This window comes from Exophiala oligosperma (assembly GCF_000835515.1).
Source record: "Exophiala oligosperma strain CBS 72588 unplaced genomic scaffold supercont1.18, whole genome shotgun sequence".
Taxonomy (NCBI): domain Eukaryota; kingdom Fungi; phylum Ascomycota; class Eurotiomycetes; order Chaetothyriales; family Herpotrichiellaceae; genus Exophiala; species Exophiala oligosperma.
Window position 1 is genome coordinate 6,701 of NW_015622835.1, and position 15,118 is coordinate 21,818.

At 50.8% G+C, this 15,118-nt stretch overlaps 3 protein-coding genes across 4 annotated transcripts; all 3 read right to left on the minus strand.

Annotated features, from left to right (window-relative positions):
- Positions 1–1,837: 1,837 nt before the first annotated feature.
- On the minus strand, positions 1,838–3,333 carry PV06_11015. 2 transcript variants are annotated; one of them, XM_016412619.1, is made up of 3 exons: positions 2,873–3,333; positions 2,346–2,805; positions 1,838–2,293 (listed from the first exon to the last, which is right to left on the minus strand). In XM_016412619.1, exons 1-3 carry the CDS (start codon positions 2,926–2,928, stop codon positions 2,003–2,005), a joined length of 807 nt encoding a protein of 268 aa, XP_016256932.1. In that variant the 5' UTR covers positions 2,929–3,333; the 3' UTR covers positions 1,838–2,002. The 2 variants fall into 2 exon arrangements, with proteins under 2 accessions (XP_016256932.1, XP_016256931.1); XM_016412618.1 differs by having other exon boundaries at positions 2,346–3,333.
- Positions 3,334–4,312: 979 nt separating this feature from the next.
- Positions 4,313–5,429, minus strand: PV06_11016 (uncharacterized protein; the record flags this gene model as incomplete). Its single annotated transcript, XM_016412620.1, has 2 exons — positions 4,313–4,891; positions 4,962–5,429. The coding sequence occupies 2 exons, from the start codon at positions 5,427–5,429 to the stop codon at positions 4,361–4,363; spliced, it is 999 nt and encodes a 332-aa protein (XP_016256933.1). The 3' UTR covers positions 4,313–4,360.
- A 1,338-nt stretch (positions 5,430–6,767) lies between these two features.
- PV06_11017 (uncharacterized protein) lies at positions 6,768–10,111 on the minus strand (the record flags this gene model as incomplete). The annotated part of the gene is made up of 7 exons (XM_016412621.1): positions 6,768–7,488; positions 7,529–7,665; positions 8,342–8,671; positions 8,738–9,045; positions 9,093–9,592; positions 9,645–9,900; positions 9,961–10,111. 7 exons carry the CDS (start codon positions 10,109–10,111, stop codon positions 6,768–6,770), a joined length of 2,403 nt encoding a protein of 800 aa, XP_016256934.1.
- Between the last annotated feature and the right edge of the window lie 5,007 nt (positions 10,112–15,118).

Below are 15,118 nucleotides of genomic sequence, written 5' to 3' on the forward strand. Positions count from 1 at the left end.
GTGGCTGCCTGAAGATATCGTTGGCGCTGCAAGGTCCAATGCGTGCATTCCGTCAGAAAGTGTCTGAGCGTCTCGGCCCGGCGGCACCCAAGGAATCATATAGTATTGCGCCGTATCTGCCTATCCAGATATACTCCTACTTTTCCACGTTCCTCGCTGGTCTACGCTTCCATAGAGTAGGGCGGACCAGACCTCTCCTCTACCTAGGTGACTCCCTGTTTACTCCTTAAGCATACATCAACGGCCCGCACTGCTAGGCCATACCGCTTTGTCACGACTCCGACCCGTATGTTTCCCGCATGCTCTGGCTCCAAACTATCCCTCGTGGACGCTCAGTTGCACCGGTGGTTGATCCCCTTCGTCTGCGTCAGGTTGCGGCTGCCAAGGGTCCCCTCCATCAGGTGTCAGGTTGCGGCTACCGTCAGTTCCCTTCTTCTGCATCGGGTTGTGGTCGCCAGGTTGGCAGACGATCCCCTCTGTCTGGGTCGGGTTGCGGCCGGTCGGTAGTCCCCTTCATCGAGTGTCGGGTTGCGGCTCTCGACAGTCCCTTCCGTCTCGCGTCGGGGCGCGGTCAACTTCGCGACGTCACTTCGCTCCCACTCCGACCCGTAAGCGCCTCGCATGCGTTCCTCTAACCATCCGCCGTCGTGACGCAGGACCCTACTACGAGTAGGGTAGACAGTGTCCGTTCTCTCTGTGCACCGACATGCGCCTCTGTCCTCTCGAGCTATGCAGATAGTCTTGTAGGGTTTCCCCCGCCATGGCTACCAATGCAGACCACGCCCCGCGAGTCGCATACTGCTCGTACACGCCTCGTTTCGCGTTGCCTAGCGTGGTCTCCCACATCTAGGCCGTCCATGTCTTGCAAGAGGACCGTGAGAGAATTCTAGCCAGCAACCCTTCTCACGTTGCGATCTCTTACTAACCAAGCTTATGTCCCCCTTTCCGTTGTATTTCCTCGCGGTGGCTTGTTCCTTTCGGTAGACCATCCTCCTCCTTTCTCTGCCTCCGGTGGCTTGTTCTCGAAGTTTAACAGGGTCCCTCGCAGGTAAACCCATACGCCGTGGACGGTGACTTGTTCTCGAGGTTTAACAGGGCCGTACGCGTCGCCGAGGACCACCTAAGATAGAAGACGTCAGAATTAACAGGGCCGCCAGTACGTACCTTCCAGGGATCCCTCCACCCTCGCACATGTCCTTCGGGACACATATCTCAGAGCGCTTGTAAGCTGGGGGTGTCCTGTCCCGCCAGTAGGCGATACCGCATCCACAAGCTTGATAGGACTTGTTTCGGTTCCAGGTACGAGCTGGATACTGACGGGTCGGGTGGTTTTCAAATGGTGTTTCCCCCTTTTTCGATGACCCCTGTCGCAACACGGTATTTCCTTGACGTTGAAGCTGCGGACTCATCTTAGTCCACACTTTTTCAGTGCTTAACACCGGACACCGCGAGAAGGTGTGAGTCCATCGTCCCGCAGACCCGTAGCCTGCGCCCTGCATGCTCGCAGAGGGCAGAGTACATGGAAAGGCCAGTTGCTTGCGCATTTCACGGTAGTGAGAAACGAGTCGTCACGTGCCATAACTACGTGCCATAACTACGTGAACGTAGCTATGGCACGTGACTATGTACTGTAGTGTACTTTTCGGGCAGGGACATTGGCCTTCCCCCCATGGCCTCGACCATTGGTGCTGATCCTAGTTTGAGAATTATAGCATGGAAAAGGTAGGGCAATTGGTACATCTGCATCTTATTATGATGGCAATTGCGTTGAGAACCGAGGTTGTCAACTTAAAAGGTACTTCTGAATAATAATAATAAAATCTATACCTTACAACATTGGGAATCAGAACTGAAATAATCTTCCATCAATCCATCATTCATGCTCGTACCACTCTGGCTTAGCCTTTGGTAGTAGCTTCGACGCACACATCGCTCCTTAAGTTGAGCCATGGTAGGAAATTGTGGATGCTTCGCGCCAGGACAAAAACACAGGGTAAGGAACTCATGCATGGCACACTGATGTATCGCGGCATGGAAAGGCGCCCCCGTATAAGGATACTTCTCGTGCAGGGGATAGAAGAACGAAAAATTGTTCTCCTCGAAGACAATATATTCGGATACATTGTAGTCGGGATATGCTTGTTGGAGGAACTCCAAGGTACAGGCTGTATACAGATCGAAAGTCACGACTCATGAGCTCCAGAAGGCTTGCACGAGTATTGAGGCTGCGTCCAGCGCGATCGAATACTTTCTTGTCCGTGATAGCGCCGCTCAGGACATTGACTGTGGTCTCCTAGGCGTTGTCTGATCAGCGTCTGGCCAGTTTCTAGGTGCTTCTTACTTACCAAATACACCCCCGGATGCCCATGTCCTTCCACCCAGAGTTGCCACGTGACAAGGAAACCAAAGGTATAAAGTAGCCGGCAAGCGAGTTTCTGCCGCACGATTAAGTGTCGCAACCTCGCCAGCGAAGAGGATTGTGACATCAGCACAGGCTTCATGTGCGATCTGAAAGCATCATGTTCCTGGCGCACTGTTGGAGCTGGACGCTGAAGAATTGTTGCAACGTCGTCAAGAAAACCAGGTAGGGATTTCGTGTCAGTGCCTTCGAGATTGATCCTGACAGCGACCGAATTACCGTCTGACCGCTGCAATTGGTCGCCCAGGGAGTAGTCTTGATGAACAAAGCGCAAGGTGCCTAGTGTGTTCAACAATTCGGCAAGCCGCGGGGTTTGAGTTGTATCCACGCTCCATTGATTGCGCAACGAGTCATTGGGGACTGTGGTCAAGGCCCTTTCGGTGTCCCTGTCTAGTGTGATTACCAGATTCCTTATCATGGGAAAGTTTGTAGTCTGAAAACAGGACGGCATACCCGAGCTCTGATTGCTGTTTGTATCGTTCGATATCCCGGGTTGATCGGACCACCATACCGGCTCAATGGCATGGAGGTCGGCTTTCAGCGTTATCTCACGAGCGAGGAGCTGACAACACTCTTCCCTGATAGATCGACAAGTGCTAAGGATAGCTCGACCTCGAGTGGCGATCTTGAATTGGTTCAACGATTTCCGTGCCTCCGTCGAATCCGTGTCATAGGGATACCGATTACTGACGGCAACATAGGCTTCTGCGATACTCCGTAACAAAGGCAAAGATTTGTCGACGGATCTCCACAGGAAATCCATCGAGCGAGTTATCTTTCGGGTGGTGTTTCGATCTCGACCATGAACATGACACAACCATGTCGATACTTCGTGTTGGTCAAAATTGGGCTTCGAGGGGCTTAAAAGTCGGTTGTATTTAGTTTTTGCTGGTCACGCCTGTGATGTGGCAGTCTGAACGAAAGGAGAGATATAAGTTATAACTGCCCACGTGGAGCGCTGATGGAGGCCCAAAGCTGGCGCCTGACTCTAAACGCTACTCGGCCGAGGCCCAGCGCTTGGCAACATTGCCAAGAAGGCGCCTTTGAAGCAAAGGAACTGGTTTGGCACCAAGCGGCCCTTACCCGAGGAAAATTTGACCATTGTCGATTTGAACACGGCCTCAGTTAAGAAGGTCACGGAAACTGACATTGCGCTTCCGATCGCCACGCAGAGTACAATATGATCATCACCATAGGCTACGAACAGCGTCACTAGTTCCCTGAGCAACATGGATCGGACCGGCATCAACCGGGCACGAATCGACCAGTTGCAACTCGAGCGTGGCATGTTAACGTGCCAACAGGTCTTGCCACGGTCGCGACGTTGACCCCGACCGTGGCTTTGCTCCCCGCAGCTCACAAAATCATGCTCTTCTATATCGACACATGGCGTGCAGTCCCTTGAAGACAACGGTGCCGCTGGCACATGTCGCGCAATCTCCAGATCCTTGATGCCGCAAGCCCCAGCCTTGATGAATTTTACATCTGACTTGCTCACAGGCATCGTTACCCCAAGAGCAGTGACGACCATAGATGCAGCCTTGCCGGCGACACTTGGAACCCGTGGGCACACTCGTGTATTCTCGGAGTATCAGATGAGGCCTACGACACTGCTTCAGTCGCGGCAAGAAATCGCACAAGAGAGGGCTTGAACAATGCAGTGGAATCAAGCCAGCAGGTATCATCATTTTAATGTGACAACCCTGGCTTCGGTCATAAATGCCAACTAATTTGTTGCTGGCCGAAAGGCCAGCCCCGACCATCCCGGAAGAGCCAATTGGGTGACCATTTGCATGAATTCTTCTTCATCTGATGATGGGTGTTCCGAAGTCAAACCCTCGGACGCCGTCATTGAAAGTGATCGTGCAATCCTGGAACTGGGATGATGAACTTGAACGTTCTCCATCCATCTCCCCTGACAGATGAAAGACTACATCAATTTCAGTAGTCCTTTCGTCTTGCCTCTTTTATATCCCTTACCAGATTTTCATTGCTGAACATGTTCAACCGTAGTGACCTCTGTAAGCTCCTTGGGAGACTGTTTCCCGGGGATAGTAATATATGAGGAGCGTCGCGAGCGGCCGCAACAATACCGGGACCCTCAAAGATGTCTGCAATCTCCTCCAGTGAATGTCCCTTGGTCTCAGCATAGAACAGATACACCACAATCACCATGATGGTGAGAAGGACAATGTAGACGATGTAGCTGACCAACATACCAATGGTCGAGTACAGCCACAGCTTCCGACGACCCACTCGGTCCACCATGAGGGATCCCAGCATCGCTGCAAAAAAGTTGAAGATTTGCAAAATGCCGCTGATCAACGTTTTGGTGAATGAGCTGGTGACGTCGATGGAATCCAGGACCAAGGCCAGGTAGTAAGTAATGATTCCATTTCCCGACCACTGAGCAATGACTACGGTGAATGCGACAATTGCCAATCTCTTCTTGTCGGCTTTTGTCATCCACAGCTACCGGAACAGGCGTCAATAAAGCGGAACAGGTGTAGTGGGGTGATACTAGTAGTCGGATGATACGTACCGAGGACCATCCAGTGCCTGCGAGCTCCTCCTCGGACTGAATTCGGCCCACCATCTCCTGCATCTCAAATTCCACTAGGGGGTGCCCTGCTTCGCCGCCGCCGTGATACCTTATTAGAAAGTTTCGTGCTTCGCCCAGCTTGCCTTTGGAAATCTGCCAGCGAGGAGACTCCGGAGTAAAGAAGAGGCCAATTAGCTGGATCAGGGGGAATGTGGCTTGGAGAACGGAGGGGATGCGCCAGCTCCAGGTCGAACCCTGCATGTGGAAGGTTCCAAACGTGATCCAACTCGATGCTATCGCTCCCGCATAGTATAACATTTGATACAAGCTGGTAACCTTCCCCCTCTGGGTTGGATACGCAATCTCGGCGACCAACACTGGTGCTGGTAAGGAAGCCATGGCGATGCAGGCACCGACAAAAAAACGGGCCAAGATGAAGCTCGCAATGTTGTGGGAGGCACCCTGCATGGCCGCGGCTGCGACCAACACCACATCGCCAACCATCAAAGTGCAACGCCGTCCAAACCTATCCGAGAGCCAGGCGGCAGGCAGCGATGTGACAAACTAGTGTCAATTTGTGGTCAGTGACGGCCCATTCAACCTCTGTCAGTGCGCTGCCGCGGTTTTCCAGGCCACTTATCCCTCCAAGAGGAAGCACTCTATTCATGAGTCCCAGCCTGGTGCCATCTGGGTGTCCAAAGTACTCATTCCAAGTTTCTAATGCCTGGAGTCCGTTCATCATCGATGATTCAAAGCCTAAAGTGGTCGAAGACAACAAAATGACCGCAACACATAGATTGAGGCGCACCAAATGTGGTGTAACGAGCCACGACTGAGAGGTTTGGGGAACGACAAAGCCCAGTTCCTCACCGACCAGCTGAGTATTCGTTTGACCCTTCACAAGGCCATGCTTCGAGTGGTCTGGATTTTCCATGCTTCAAATGGTCGCTGGAAGGACAGTCTGGGGTCTGCTAGAATTTTCCAATCAATAATCCCTTGGCAGAACAAGCAATGGTCGAGCTGGTCACGGAGACGGTGCTGCTTTCAAGACGGCCTGCTCGCGACTCACCCTCTTCCCGCTTTCTTCTCACCCTCCGACTCACGCTCTCACGCGCCCTCGTAGCGACGGTCTAATTTCTACTGCAAGTCCCCTGGTACGCCACATCCCACGGTGAGTTCCACAATTGGCGACAACCAGGGGAACTCCATTTTTGGATGCCTACAAAGAGGTCTTGACTGTTAGGCTTAAGGTCTGCTGGTTCCCTCCTATAGACGGAGAATTGGCACTCTTAATCGACAATATTTATGATGGAAAAGGGGGATTAACCGGACCTAAGGAAATAGGCTTATTTGTGGTTGAGCCCAGCCACAGACTCTTCGGCCGAAAAATTCACATCTGTGTCCTCGCGAAAAGATGGTGCATCCGGTATGTCTAACAGATCTGATGCCGTGTCTTCTTCCTCAAGGCCTTCGAGATGCTGCAGGATCATCTCCATAGATGGTAATACTTCCCAGTCGCTCCGTGATGTCCTTGTTGTGCCCGACTCTGAAAGCGGATAGTATGGTCATAAATTGGCTTCAGAATCTCGGCCGAGTTTTCCAGAACCAACCCAGTCTTCTCGGCTGAGCCGGTCTTCTTGTGGCAAGTCCGCCTCGTCCTTTCTTACATCGAGAACCTGCACGGATACTTCGATCTCCTGTCTCTTCTTGAGTGCTCGCCGAATCATCATATAAGTAGAGCTCCACCTCGTTGTATTGTCTCGAACGACGCCTAGGGTTTTCGATTCCTGCGAAATCAGTCCATGTTTAACGTCTTCGATGGCGGCAAGAGAGATACTCTTGGACAGCTCCCTGCGCTGTGGTGAGGCCCTGATAAATCATGAATGTCGTGATATTCTGGAGTTTCCCGACCGGGACCCTCTTTCGCCAGGCACTCAGGCATTCGTTCTCCCGATCTAAGGCCACGTTAGTTGCGTCCTCTAGCCTGAAAGCATCGGCGTCGCAGCCAAACAAAAACAATCGAGCCACATGATTCAAGACGTTGGCCCAGCATCGTAACCGGCGTTCGCTGATCGCATCATCAGGGGAGGTAGGGTAGACCTTTCGCATCACGCATTTCAGGCAAGTATCGTTGGATTCGGCGTTATCTGTCATGAAGCAGCCTAAGCGATCTCGAACGTGGAACTCATCGATCACATCGAGGAGAGTTTCTGCCACGTTCGCTCCAGAGTGCGGGCCAAAAAGACGGCGTAGGGCAATCAGCATGGTTCGATCGTTGAAATCTTTGTCGAGATAGTGGGCAACCACAGCCATGAGTGACATGGTCTTACCTTCCGAGGTCCACATGTCAAAGGAGAGGTGTATCTTGCTCCGTGCACAAGAATGTAAATGACCCCTGATGTCTTCATTATTCTGCCCATATTCGTGCATAATCCACGTCCGCAGCGTGTCGCCGGCGGGCACCAGGTTGAGAATGTTATTCGAGCCCAGTGAGCATACCTCGATCCAGCGTTCGAAAGCCACAGGCCTCAACTCCGTTTAGAGGGATGCTGGCGTCCACCACTCACCGCACGAGCGTCCGTTTGAAAATAATGTTCGCGTCCGTCGTTGCTGGCACATCATCAAGCTTTCGCCCCTTAGCACCCAGAACCTGCATTGCCATCACGTTATATGAGGATGATGTCGACATCTCCAGACCAGGCCGCTTGATACCATGTTTAGCCGAGAGATGGTGTTCTGCATTGCTGGTCGTCCCAGTGTCATACAGTTAACAGCGCCGCTTTCAATCGCACTAGGAACAACTCCAGAACGTATTGCCCTGTTAATTCTCCCTCACCTCGACCAGGTACAGCCCACGGTCACCGACCCAAGAGTAGCGCCTCGCATTGGCTGGCCGACGCACCCACTTCTCCAGGACATATTTCTTTCCCTGAATTAGAATACGCGAGAGGTCATCAACCGTAAGCCTTTTCTCGGCGAGATCAAATGGCTCGACTTGCTCAGCAATAGAGATCGATCGACGACGAGAGAGTCCGGCATGCGGAGACGGCGTCAATATCTCCCAAGAGCTAGAGTGAGTGGCCGTGACATAGTTTCAGATAAACATTTGAGGTTGACGCCGGCGGTGCGAAAAATTGAAGAGTCGAGTGATAGACACGTCGAGACGCGTCCCCTCAACCACCAATGAATAACGCGCCAAATATTCTGACTAAACTAGGCTCATATCTATAGATTCCATAGATATTTACAGTCTTTGATCTGATCTGATCTAGATTGATCTGACCTATTCGGAGCGCTGGGGAAAATACAGCGAGTGAATGTCGACGATAAGACGATAACGATCACAGCGTGGGACAGCTTTTCGCACCCTGAAACTATACACTGCTGGCCACTGTCTCTTCCCCGGTAACGACACCGTCTTTGGTTTCGTGATCGTGAGTTGACGCCTCAGAATAGACCGCCATAAGGTCCTCGTCTCCAAACATAGCAGCGACTTCCTCAAGAGGTTTGTTGAGTGTGTCTGGATATATGAATAATATGGTCGTACCGAAAACTACAGAACAGACAACGAAGACGAGATAAAATTTCCAGCCGATGTTGGCGAAAGCTGTTGGAGCAACCTGAGTCCAGAGGATATTGATCAGACTGTAACACATGACACAGAGTGTAGCTCCCTTCGCTCTTAGATGTGTGGGGAAGATCTCGCTAGCCTATAGTAGAGAGTTGAGTAAAGTCTGACGGAAATTGAAGGCATGAAGATTGAGGGTTCAACTTACATAGAAGTAGCCAGGGCCGTCCAGCCACATGTTGTATATAAAGCCGAATATGAATATAAAAGCCACGCCTGCGCTTAGAGCGGCTTTGTTGTCAGTACCCACGAATCTGGCCACTAAAGCGGCCTCAATGCTGAGCGGGATTGCGCAGAGGTACAATCCTCCGCCAAGCATGATATTTCGAGGAAGTCGGTCAACAAACGTCATGGAGATTGTTAGGGCGAGTAGGCCAGTCACAAGTTGGCCAGCCTGGAGCTGTAGTGACTGGCTCGTACTGAATCCCAACCCGGAGTAAATGGTGGGACCATAGTCTGGATTTTGTGAGCGACGAGATGCTCGAACTGATGAAGTGACTTACTTGCAACCACCATGATACCAGAGCTATACAGTGCAGACAACAATGAGCAGGCAATCAATGCACGTTTGCGATATGACGGACGAGTCCATAGAATTCGCCAGGACGAGTCCAGAGACCGATCAACCGTGACCTGTGTTACCATCTCCGCGAACTCGGCCCGTAAGAATGTTTCGTCTAGGTCATGTTTTGAGCGGTGAAGTTTCTGTATAATGGCAAAAGCCTCGGAGTCTCGTCCTTGCATCAAAAGCCAGCGTGGACTCTCTGGCGCCCAAGGGGTGAAGCATAGAGTGATCAGCGGGAACAAGCATACAAATGCCAACGGGCCACGCCACTGATTCCCACCAGGCGCGTGATAGTAATAGAAGCCGACTCCGACGTAGTTGGCAAGAACATATCCAAGAATTGCCATCCAGGCGTGCAATTCGGCGAGTATGCCGCGGCCATGTGGCGGAGAAACTTCAGTAATCCACATGGGAACGGCGGCCAGAAGGGACACCGCACTGAGAACGTCAGCTAAAATTCAGACTTAGTTGAATTCTGGAAGCACAATACCTCCAGCCAGTGAAGAAGCGGAAGGCGATAAACATCCCAATGTGTACGGATCCTGCAACCAGCGCACCAGCGACAATCATCAGCAAGCATGCGGATGCAATTGAGGCCTTCCTGCCGTAGCGATTCGAAACCCAGGAATTCACGAAGCTGCCAATGAAACCACCAGCAAAATACAACGAGTTCGTGGCACCTAAGATATGTGCGCGATTAGGATTGGTCAACCCCAGATCCATGTACTCGAGAAAAGAAGGTTGTGCTGATGATGGCTGCGGTTAGTCAAGGATGTCATCGTCCTTTAGATGAAGTTCAACATTACATAGTGTGGGAGCAATGACGGCACTGGCATATCCAAAAGCAGTGCTTCCAAAGCCAATGGCGATAATTTGTAGCACCAATCGTGGTTCGTAATGCGACTTTTTCTTTTCGCGACTTAGGATCTGGGTAGCGTTGTTGATTGAAGCCTCCATCTTCGTAATCCAGAATTCACCACCAGTGATTGGTATAAATGAGGCACAGCGAGGGGGATAGAAGGTCAGTCCACTTGAAGGGGAAATAAGAGCATTTTATGATCCAGGCCAGCAAGTATACAGGGCTTTGTAGGGACTTGGCTTTGACTTTGGGAGCGTTGAGGAGTGAGTCGAGCTCGGAGTTTGAACTTGGACTGGGGCAGTGTGGAGCACGCAGTGCGGAGGGGATAAGGTCGGAGACCTCTCTCCGAACTCTGGGGAGAGGAGCAGTCCAGTTGGAGGGGGGTTAAGATTTTATGCTCCAGGCCAGTAATTATACAGGGCATTGTAGGGGACTTGGTTTTGACTTTGGGGCATTAACGAGTGAGTCGAGCTCGAAGTTCCAACTTGGACTGGGCCGGTGTGGAGCACGCAGTGCGGAGGGGATAAGTCGGAGACCTCTCTCCGGACTCTATCATGACTGGAAGTACTGTAAGAGATGGTAATGATCTCTGAGCCGAAACGTGGCGCACATCACGCGTCCGAATGGGTCGAAGGGCCACCTCGGCACAATTCCCGTCTGGTGTTTGATCCAGACCGCCGCCGCCGACGACGACGGCTGCACATTCGCGACTCTATGTTCTGTATCCTGCAGGGAGCCAAACTTTAAGGTCTGTGGACGTACATTACTCTATTCATCTTCCTGACGTGTAGACGTTGTGATCGTCATAGTTGGGTCGACCTCAACATACAGCTCGCCACCGTTATCCTCAATTTTGTATGAGACGCTATGGCTGCCAATCCTGATCGATGGTCCCAACGTGGCCGAAGACCAATCCGGGTGGCTAATTGTGCTGGAGGCTTAAGTAGGAGCATCAAAAAGACACCTATGTGTTCATATGGCTAATCTGCTGCAGATGATCCTGGGTATCAGATGCGCCGTCCAGCGGAACAGGGAGACGTGGATTTTATCACTGGAGACTGGCTTGCCGGTAGGTATGTCGTCTTCCCGAGCTAATATGTCTTGAATCTGATAGTGTGGTGTTATAGAGGTGAGCTTAGCAGACAATAAGGATGCAATGATTACTGGAAAGCATGGTGGTTGGATAGACTCATGCTGGGATGGTATACGTGCCAGCCTCGATATCCTCGCTAGCAAAAGCGTCAAACTCATTATCAATGGCGGTGGACTAAACCCTGCTGGTCTTGCGCGAGAGACTCAAAAGCTTGTATGTCGACCTGCGCTGGAGGCTACAGGATACTAACAGCTACCAAGGTGGTTGAAAAAGGGTTCAAACTTCGGGTTGCATACATCTCTGGAGATGACCTGCTCGATGAAGTCAGACAAGGCCTTGAAAAGAATGGAAGCATACCAGGTCACCTTGACTCTATCAACCCAGAAATTCGTCTCCCAAATAATGCGACAGCTTTGATGGATACTGAAAACCACCCTTTACTGGCTGCGAACGCATACCTTGGTGCAAGGGGAATCGTCAAAGCTTTAGATGCTGGTGCAGACATAATTATATGCGGCCGAGTTTCCGATGCCTCGCCTGTCTTGGGTGCAGCATGGTGGTGGTATCAGTGGCAGGACAGTGATTATGATGAGCTAGCGAATGCTCTCATTGCTGGCCATTTGATTGAATGCTCAGGATATGTCACTGGCGGTAACTTCTCAGGATTCGACCAGTTCAGCTTGGAGCAACTCATCGACATACCATTTGGTATTGCCGAAATCAGTTCGGATGGCACATCTGAGATCACAATGAACGATACGGGGAGGGGCCGAGTCACCGTTGACACCGTCAAATGTCAATTTCTTTATGAGCTACAAGGGCCGATCTATCTCAACAGCGATGTCGCAGCTGATGCAACAAACGTAAAAATCGTGGAAACAGGGAAGGACCGAGTAAAAGTGACAGGCATCAGAGGATCGCCACCGCCTGCAACGACTAAACTTGCGATCTTCTATAAAGGTGGGTATCAATGCCAGCTGTTGATCAATGCAACCGGCTATGATACAGAAAAAAAATGGAATCTATTCGAGAAACAAGTGAGATATGTTCTACAACAACGCGGAGTCCTCGATCAATTCGATGTCCTTGACTTTCAAGTGTCTGTTCAACGAACCATCGATTCTGGATGTGCAAGCTGACTGACGATAGTGTCGGTGAACCTCAAGCAAACCCCGCCAGTCAGCTCAAGAGCACTACATATTGTCGGGTCTTTGCACAGGCAAGTAATGAATCGGTGTGTGCGAGCTTGAAGCCTGCCTGGGCTGAATTCATCATGCAACACTTCTCCGGTTAGTACGGCGCCTTCGTTCTAAGGTGCCGGTTCTCACAGTAGATAGGACTCCATTTCTCTTTTGACTTCCGGACTACAATTCCCCAGCCTTATATCGCTTACTATCCGGGCATTTGCTCTCAAGAACAACTGAGCGAGAATGCCAACATCCTGGCATATGATGGCACAATGGCCAAGTCAATCGATGCTGGCCATCCACTTTCGTTCGCTCCGATCTCAAGACGCATCAATTTTGATACAGCCGAACCATGGGATGTCTCTTCAACTCTCCATACTAGGTCTGTTCGCCTTGGAGACATTGCCTTGGGCAGATCTGGCGACAAAGGGGCAAACATCAATCTTGGAATCTATCCTAAAGACGCTAGCCACTGGACTTGGTTTCGATCATTCATGTCCAGGAGCAAGCTGCAGGAACTAATGGGACAAGATTGGCGGGAAGAATATGTCATCGAAAGATCGGAATTCCCTAATATCAACGCTGTTCATTTCGTGATCTATGGGGTTCTTGGACGTGGGTCCAGTAGCTCACGTTTGTTGGATAACCTCGGGAAGGGCTTCTGCGATTTTATTCGGGACAAGGTCATTGATATTCCCCAAGAACTTCTTGTACACCCTTAAACGAGATACAAGCGCAGTTTCAAAACAAGACCTCGAGTACATGCTCAAATAGGACGAGATAGACCTGCTAGCTTCAGAATTAATGTTGCTGCCGACAAGGTTGGAGTATTTTTTACTTGCGTCCATCGAAGAAAACCGTACGGAACAAGAGAGCATGATCCGATTTCAGAGGCCTTTGAATTTCATTATCAACCTTTGTGGCTATCGGATTCAGGTCAAGGTAGAGGTCGAGTTCCATAGAATTCTTATTATTTACTTGAGCATCTACGTGTTCTCCTACACACATATGAGTGATTGGAGGCTGGGCGCTGATGTACCTCTTGTTCGTGAACCTATACCATGAGCAACCATATCGTGCTGCAGATGTAAATCCAAATGCCTTACACCTGCTTATTTTCGACCTTGATGCTGTTGATGGACGGATATCTACTTGAGCGGTTGTATTTTCGGGTTCTCTTCGGCCATGAATAAATCTTTGAAGTCTTGGATCTTGGCCGCCATGACTACTCGAATTACTGCCCACACTTGCACGCGGGGGGGAAGACAGAAAATGTCGAGTTGGAGAATGGTGACCGAGATTCCAATCTTCGTCTTCAGTAGGTGGATCTGGGTAGGGGCCTTTTCTTGCGTTTCTGCATATTGAACCAATCGATATTTGATGCACGTTCTAGAAATAGTAATCCTGCAGGGCCTGTCAAGCATCCCGGTGCTAAACCAGGATTTCGGAGGGCGGTCCCCGAGGCGGCTCGAGCTTCGAAACGTTCGAACAGTCCTTATAGCTAACATGATGTGGATGAGCGAGGAGAATGGGTTACAATCAACATATACATCAACCCAACTGCCGCCTGAGCAAACAGACGCCTTATTAGCAACCGGAACTGGCAGAGTGAAAACGGAAGCGTCTCTCGATCATATACTCATGTCTGTCAACCAGTCAGTCCGGCCTCGGCTAATCGGCGCGTGGGAGCTTTTTTCTTATGTTGTGCACTCTGAGAAATCGGCTTCAAACGCCTTATACCCCCTAGGCAAAGACGCAAAGGGCATAATCATGTATACGCCAGATGGTTATATGTCGGCCCAACTACAGTGTCCTGGGCAGGGGAAATTTGCAGGTGCACATCCGATAGACGGGTCTGAAAGTGAATTGGCCGAGTCCGCCAGGAAGTTTGTTGGATACACTGGTCCATTTTATCTGGATGATTCTGGGCCAGAGCCAATACTCCTACATCATTTCGTCGTCTCAAGTTTTCCAAACTGGTTAGGAGACACACAAGAACGAATCGCCAAGTTTGAGGGTGATCACTTGATATTAACCACCAGATCCCCTGTAGAGTTGAAGGTGAGGTACCCTAGTCTCATTTCCAGTAATCCAGCAATTTAACATGAGACAGGGCGAGCGATGGAATCCAGTCCTCACATGGCGTCGCATGGCGAACAACCAGGCATCTGAGCCACCGGACGCATAACTAGAGTGCTTCAATGGCGTCTGAGCGTCTCCGACAATCAAAACCGCATGGGGCTGAGCGTTAATCGAGTATCCCATAGTGCTTTCTGGACCACTTTCTGTTACTCGACAATAACGAAGATTCATAGTTCTCTTAGTGCTCCGTCCGTAGTACAGCCAGACTTCTACACCCGTCCCGTGCTCTGTATAAATCCACCATCAACCACAATCTCCGTCCCTGTAATGTATCCTGCCTCCCTGCTCGCCAAGAACAATACCGCGTTGGCAACATCCCAGGCTGTCCCCATCCTCCCACTTGGACACTGCTCGTCTCTAACCTTAGAGACACGTCCATAATCCTCTCCCAACTTCTCCTCCACAATCATCTTGACCAGTGGCGTGTCGATCAACCCCGGTACTACCGTATTCAATCTCACACCCTTTTTCGCATACAGCACTGCCGTCGACCGTGTGAATGACAGGATCGCTCCTTTTGCCGCCGAATAACCAACGTGGGGTGAGCCGATATGACGCAGACCCGAGACAGAGGAAATGTTCACGATGGAACCGCCCGAGGATTGCTTCTCCATTATTGGCAACACCAGATGTGTGCTGAGATAGACGCTCTTCAGATTCAGTTGCATCTGTTGGTCCCACAC

Excerpts from the sequence above, each read along its gene's own strand:
- PV06_11015 (XM_016412618.1), bottom strand. The coding sequence starts at position 3,182 with ATGGATTTCCTGTGGAGATCCGTCGACAAATCTTTGCCTTTGTTACGG. Across the intron at positions 2,294-2,345 it reads GGCATCCGGGGGTGTATTTG|GAGACCACAGTCAATGTCCT; the intron begins GTAAGTAAGAAG and ends GACAACGCCTAG.